General features: G+C 51.8%; 1 protein-coding gene across 2 annotated transcripts in view; it reads right to left on the reverse strand.

Annotated features, from left to right (window-relative positions):
- Positions 1-2,661: 2,661 nt before the first annotated feature.
- LOC136393657 (sperm acrosome membrane-associated protein 3-like) overlaps positions 2,662-7,172 on the reverse strand; it is a 5,296-nt gene continuing 785 nt past the window's right edge. The window contains exons 1-4 of one of the 2 annotated variants that reach the window (XM_066366281.1): positions 6,133-6,324; positions 5,104-5,262; positions 4,547-4,625; positions 2,662-2,857 (exon numbers count right to left, since the gene is read on the reverse strand). In XM_066366281.1, coding sequence (XP_066222378.1) covers positions 2,788-2,857; positions 4,547-4,625; positions 5,104-5,262; positions 6,133-6,319 — 495 coding nt within the window. In that variant the 5' untranslated portion in view covers positions 6,320-6,324 and the 3' untranslated portion in view covers positions 2,662-2,787. Of the gene's footprint in view, positions 2,858-4,546; positions 4,626-5,103; positions 5,263-6,132; positions 6,325-7,172 lie in introns of those variants that run through there. The other variant, XM_066366282.1, reaches the window with a different exon arrangement.

Here is a 7,172-nt window from a genome sequence, read left to right on the forward strand (position 1 = left end):
GCCCTGACCGGTTAGCTCACTCAGTTGGACTGTTATCCTGAAACACCAAGGATAAGGGTTCAATCTCTGGTCAGGCCACATATGGGAAACAATCAATGAATGAACAACTAAGTGAAACAACAAAATAAATGCTTCTTTCTCTCTCTTCCTCTCCCTCCTCTTCCTCTTTCCTCTCTCTTTCTCTAAAATTAGCCCAATGTAAAGTGATTGGTGGCACTGAAGAATACACACCTCAGCCACCTTAGAGGGAGATGAGTCAGGAAGCCATTGGGAGACATCTTAGCGCCACGCGGGGTCTCCGTCTGGTCTCCCTTGGTCCATGAGCACTTCCTGTGAGCTCACTGTGTAACAGGCCCTGTGCAAGGTCCAGGGGGTTCAAATATCAAGATGCCATGCCTCAGTCAGCAGTTCAGTATTTGTAGGGTTCTCTGAAGCCTCTCCAGAAGAATCTACACTCTGAACTCAGGGCTTAGCCTCTGGGACATCACCTCAGTTGCTGCTCTTTCAGCCCACCCACAGTGATCCTGAGACTCCGCCCACCTTCCCTCTTCTGACTCAGGCCATCCCAGGGGACCTGAGACAGGGCGCTGTGGGTTACTGGGAGCCAGCGCTGCCTCTGCTGAGCGTCCCACATATGGAGGAAGGTAGAGAACGTCAGTTTTCTGCCTGACAGTACCTGTGCCCTCCACCCCACGCTCCAGCCTCCGAGCTGTGGGAGACAGCACAAATGGTGGCTTCCTTACCCAGGATGGGACGGCCACCATCACTGTCAGCGGCACTTGATTCTCCTGTGGCTGGACGGCATGGAGAGCAGGCTGAGAGCTCTAGATGAAGTCCCGGTGGTGGTCACCCTCACCGTGCACCAGCCCATGGGGGCCACCGTGTGTTAGTGGTCACCAGCAGGAGGGCCAAGGCACCGTGGACATCTCTGTGACCAGAGCCACAGAAAATAAGAGCCTTCTCAAATGGGCCAAAGATACACAACACTAGACCCAGGCAGGGTTGCCAGAAGTGTATAGGACACTTAGCTAAATGTGAATTTAAGAACCCAGGAAATAATTTTTTATTTTTATTATTATTATTATTATTTTTTTTTTTTGTATTTTTCTTAAGTGAGAAGCAGGGAGGCAGAGAGACTCCCACATGCATCTGACCAGGATCCACTGGGCATGCCCAGTAGGGGGCAATGCTCTGCCCATCTGGAGCCATTGTTGCAACTGGAGCCATTGTAGTGCCTGAGGCAGAGGCCATGGAGCCAGCTGTGTCCATGATTCTTTGACTCTCTAAAGGTGAGCTTTTGACCAGTTGCCCAGGGCAACTCTGACTTTGTGGTTTGTAACACCACACCTGCCACGAGGGACTTGTGTTGACATTTAGGTCCATATTGCTGTTAGTACACAGGGGACGCAGGGGACGTGGGCAGCACTCTCTGAAACCCACAGTGTCACTTAGTCTAGCCACTAGAAGGTTGTTAGCGCCCAGGCCAACTCACTCTATTGGAGAAGGAAATAATTTTTAAATTCAGTATGTACCATGCAGTATTTGGGTCTTAATCAAAAGAATATTTTTCATGTATCAGAAATTCAAATTTAACTTGGACCTGCTGCTTCTGTTATCATGGCTTATTTTTTGTTTGCTTGCTTGTTTTACTAAATCTGGCAAATCTAGATTCAGGTAAAGGGTCTAGCCCAGGCATGGCCAACATACTGCCCACGGGCCGGATCCAGCCCACGCAATGAGTTTATGTGGCCTGCAATTAAATTTTTAATATTCTCTGCTACTTTAAAATCTCAGCTACTCAGAAGCAGAAGCGTCTTTGATTATTGGAAATCGAGATATTTAAGAAGATAGTGATACGTGGAAAAGAATTCAGCATGTGACTAATCTAGGGTTAACTTCCAATGGATTTGCGATACTTTTTTATTTAAAAAAAATCCTCCATTATAAAGATTTACAACTTTTGTACTCATCTGTATGAACTGTTTGACATTTAGCGGCGATGTGAAACCCACATTCTTTTAGGTGGAGTTTGTCAGTGTGCACCCAAGGTCAAACAGTTTGTTATTTTTGTGGTCAAGTGTGCTGAATCAAGTGGCATTGTAGCATAGACAATAGCTGCAGTTGAAACTGAAAATGTGTCCAGGCTGTTTGTAACACAAAATAATTGTTTTATTTGCAATATAACCCCTTCAAGCTCATTCTATTAGTTAAATATTGTTTCAATTGATTGCGATACAGTTTGGATATTTATACAGTATGTAATTATATTTTTATTAAAACATATTTTTATTAAAATAATATTGTATATTAAATTTTTTTCACTCACATTTATTCATAAACAAATTACATAATAAAATTTTGTTTACTTAAACAAATCGGTTTTGTATTTAACATTTTTTAATTTTAATATTTCGTCCAGCCCGTGAAAAAAGTTTTCTTTCTAATCTGGCCTGGGGGCAAAAACTGTTGGCCACGCCTGGTAGCCCATTCTGCCAGGCGTGGTCCAAGGGAGACACTGAATCCCCCGCACCCCCAGGCCTCCAGAAAAGGAAGCCAGAATTCCATCAGAGGCTCTTTGGAGCTGGCCTGAAGCCCAGCCCAGGTGGACAAGTGAAGAACCCCCAAGATGCTCTGGCTCCCAATGCCACCTGGATGCCCAGAGACAGCTGAGAAACACCACTCAGGTTAAACTACTTTTTATTAGTTGGCTTATCTTCCTTCTTGGGGCAGGACCCAAACCACATCACCCAGCCTGTTGTGCACGGCCAGGTCCCTCCAGAGTGGATCCTAGAAGTCATCACAGCCATCCACCCAGTCGCTGAGTTCCTGGCCCTGGCAGTTTTGCCTCCAGGTCTCCCTGAGGATGGAGAGTGGGGAAGAGGGGAGACCAGGTCAGCACAGCCTTCCGTCCTGCTCAGAGAAGAACAGGAAGGAGGCGTGGGCTCTGAGGCAGAAGCGAGGTGAGGAGAGCGGATAGCAAGGAACATTGCCTTGTTCCAGCTTCACATTGGCATCCTGAAGAAGATAGGCAAGATCCTGAGGCTCCATGGTCTCTAGTTTCCAGGGGTTCTAAACTTTGATAACTGGTGTTCTCCATGACACTAGTGTCAAAGAGGCCAATGACCAGGAGTGTCCCTAAAGGACCTCTATTACCCTATCAAACAGGAGTGGTCTCCTGGCTTCTCAGTCTCTCCCATTAGACTGAGGGAACCTTGAGGACAAGGTCTTGGGTCTCAGCCGCCGCTGAAGCCCAGCCAGCACCCAGCACAGAGCAGTTCTCAACGTGTGCACGGGGAAGGAGTAGACAGCACCCTTTCCACCTTCCGGGGCTTCTTCCTACTAGCCTCAGCCCCTCAGCCGCTCTAAGGGACTCTACGTGCCTGAGTTTGCTCCCAGTGTACAAAATGGACTTGTTCTTTGATTTAGCCCAGACATCCTGTTTCTTCCATCCCAGGTGGCACCTCAGGGCCTCAAGCCCCCGGATTCCAGCCTGAGCCTGCATTCCCCCTTCCTGATTTTACACATGTGCGTTATGTCCTGCTGAGCCGGCCTCGGACAAGATCCGGTACATAGGGCTTGGGCTGTTCTCTAAAAGTTGCGGCCATTGTCAAGGTCCGTCTCAGACCTTCTCTATATTCATAGCCACGTTCCCCTCCTCCTCTCCCTCACTGGCCACATATCACCTGTCCCTAATCGTCCTGCACAGCCCCTCGTACTCAACCCTTCTCCTGTCTGTCACCTGGTGACTGTCCTAGTCCGGACGCCCTGTCTCTCACCTAGACTCCTACAAAGGATCCTCCACCAATTCCCCGCTCTAGCCTCTCCTTAGACATTCCATGCCATCCGGGTCACTTTACCAGCCTGTCACTCTCACATCTGCCCATGGTGCTGGCTGCACCAGCCACCTGGAGTGGTTTCCCTTCCCCTCATTCTGCCCCCTGCTGGTGAGTAAAGGGAGACCTGAAACTGTAGGTGAGGCTCCCATCAGAAGAACCCCTGCCTCAGAGGAACCCCTGTGAAGCACAGACCTTGTCTAATGCCCCATCGATGCTCAACCCCCTCCCTCGTCTGGGAGGAGGGCTCCCCGTCCTGGGGGAGAGAAGTGGGAGAGGCGAAGGCTGACAGGGTGAGGCTGCGGAGAGCCCGCCGGGCTTTAGGCAGGGAATCTATTATTTCATATGTTGTACAGCGTGGGTCTTTACATAAAAGTCAGTGTGGACAAAGGTGTCATGGTTAGAAAACAAACTAAAAAGGTTTCCTAGACCCTGATCTAGCGGACCTGGAGAAAAGGATCCTGACATAGGCCCGGCTCGGGAGAGCAGGCTAGCTCCCTGACCTCCAGTGCATCGCTTATCCGCCCTGAAACCCAGCGTGTGGTCTGTAGATGCTTCACTGTAGTCGTCCTACCACCAAAGTGTGCGGATTAGACTGTGAAGCCAGGGATGGGGCCTGGGACAGGGCAGGCACTCTGAAAAGGTTAGTTCCCTGCTGCTGGACACCTGTCCTGCCCACATACCCTTGGGGGGGCTCCAGTCATGTTACTTACCAGTTGCTCAGACCCTTGGTCTCCTGACTTATCTTCATGGCACAGATAACACTATCCTTGAGGTTAGGATTCAATAAATCTGGGGTGGGAGGCAGAGAAACACAGTGAGGGAGCCGAGGGCAGAGCTGGACATACATGAAGCATCTCTCTCTCTCTCTCTCTCTCACACACACACACACAAACACACACACACACACACATGCACACACACACACACACACACACACACACACACACACACCCTTCCATCCTAAGCCTGACTCTGTCTCTTGACCCTACCGGAAGCACCAATGTTGCCCTGTCACTTTCCTTTCTCAGTAGCAGCCCACCACCCGCCCCCACAGCTCTCAGGACAGTCTCCCCTCGGGACCCCAGTTCAGATTCATGAGGACCCACCCTCATCACTTGCCACATCCCGCCCTCCCTGGTGGGAACAGCAGGGTGTAAGGCCTTCCCCACTCAGCGATAAAGGCACGAGGAACACACGGAACCAGAAAGAAGTGAAGGCTGGAGCGGAGGACTGACCCCAGCCAACCTCAGGCTCAGACCCAGCCTACCTGTGCAGTACATGTGGCACAGGTTGGGGCCTTTTCTATCAAATTTTTTACACCACTTTCGGCTGTTGATATGGAAGATGCCATTGTTGGAGCTTCCATCGGGTTCATACTCCACATCAGATGCATCAAAGCCACTTGCGAAATAAGCAAGACAGACCCCTGCATAAGGTGGAGACACACACCTGTGGGTCACATGGTCAAGGGAAACCCAGACGAGAGTTTTCACAATGCAGGTCCCACATCTTAGCTCCTTTGAGCCTCAACTGCTGCTTTGAGGTCATCAGGCTTATGTCCTGCCACCTACTTGACAAATAAATCCATTGAGGTTCAGAGGGGCAAAGTGATGCACTCAAGGTTACATACTGCTACCAAATAGCAGGAGTCAAGCCTGGACCTCGGGGCCCCAGAAATCTTCCTGTTGTCTCTGTTCTGCACGTAGTGAAGCCCAAGAAATGTTTGTGGAATGACTGAATCAGAGCTAACTCTTTAGAGGCAAGATTGGGAAGGCTCGCGCGGCACCTTTAGAGGGCTCTAGAACTAGAGAAACATGAGTCCAGACGTGGCTGTCCTTCACAGCATTCCCAAACTGCCACCAGCTTGGAAAGTCTGGTATTGCTGGTTGACAGTTTGCCCTAAACTTCAATGGGAATGTCTGAGCTCCGTGCCAAGATTAGGATTAGGGCACTAAACTGTTCTGTCCCTGTGGCTCCTGCCTTTGGCAGTGGGGGAGACGAAGAGGTGATTGTGATCCGGCTGCCTGTTGCCTGCCTTCTCTACGTTTAACCCAGTGCTGGGATTCGCTACCTGCGATCGCATACGATCCTTGCTTTACAAATGAGAACTGAGGCTCAGAAAGCTCCCGAGGCCACGCCCCTTTGGTGAGGAGGAGGAGGAGGGGGGGGAGGAGGAGGGGGAGGAGGAGGAGGAAGAGGAGCGGGAGGAGGGAGAGGAAGAGCGGGAGGAGGGGGAGGAGGAGAGAGGAAAAGGGGGCGGGAGTGGGACAACGCCCCCTGGAGGAGGGGTTCTCACAGTCAGCCAGGCTGTAGCCCCTGTATCCTTCCAGACCGAGGTCCTGTAGCAGTTTGACCAGCTCACAGCGGCTGTAGATCTTGGCTTGTCCGGGGATGAGCAGGCAGCTTAGCAGAGAGACCACGGCCAGCCAAGTTACCCCAGGGGGGCCGTGCTGCCTTCGGGGAGCCCAGCTCCTGGCTTCCATGCAGGCGGCAGAGGGGTGCTCCGACTGCCGGGCTCAGAACTGGGCTTTGAGATGGCAGGCAGCTCCAGCTCCCTGTCCGTCCTCCCAGAAAAATCTGCCCCTTAGAGGGAGGAGAGAAACGGGGCTGAGTGGGTCCGGGAAAGGGGAGAAGGCTCCCACACAGCCAACCAGCTCCCCTGCAGCCTGGTGAAGCATCAGCCACACTGGAGCCCCAGGACAGGGTCCCTGAGTTAGCGCCTCTCCCTTCCCTGAGGCCAGCGCCTCTCCCTTCCACTCTTGCTTGATGCCTCCCTGCCCAGAGGCAGAGAGAAGAGGAGGGACACGGGGGAGAATACAGACATATTTCGAGCTCCATACTACATGCCAGGAGTAACTGAATCCTGAGGCCGACTTCTCATGACCAGGAAGGGGCGCAGTGTGGATGGAGACCAAACGTTATGTGCATCCAGAGTCCTACTGGGGTACGGCCCTGAGTTGTGTTCCCAGAGGGGATGGCCCAGCAGTGTCGCTGGTGTAAACCAGCCCCTAAGCCCAACTGCCAAGGGCACTCGCTTCCAGCACTGAGACTCCCTCCAAGGGCCTGAGCTGAAACAAGGTCCCCAGCACACGGACATGTGCGGCCCTCTACGTGGGGACTGTGCTTTCCTCGCACCCAGTCTCCAGGGTGGTGCTGACCTCTCCTTCATACCCACCGCCCTTCCAAACTCTCACCCTGCTGAAGGCCCTCTTCCCTTGAAGCTCAGCCCGTTTGCTTTGACCTCCAAGCGTCTCATCGCTGGCTCAGAGGCCAGTCCCCAATATCGGGAAGGGCGTTTGCATCTAGTTATGACCGACCTGCACTAAGTCCGATGGG

This window comes from Saccopteryx leptura, chromosome 2 (genome assembly GCF_036850995.1).
Source record: "Saccopteryx leptura isolate mSacLep1 chromosome 2, mSacLep1_pri_phased_curated, whole genome shotgun sequence".
Lineage (NCBI taxonomy): Eukaryota > Metazoa > Chordata > Mammalia > Chiroptera > Emballonuridae > Saccopteryx > Saccopteryx leptura.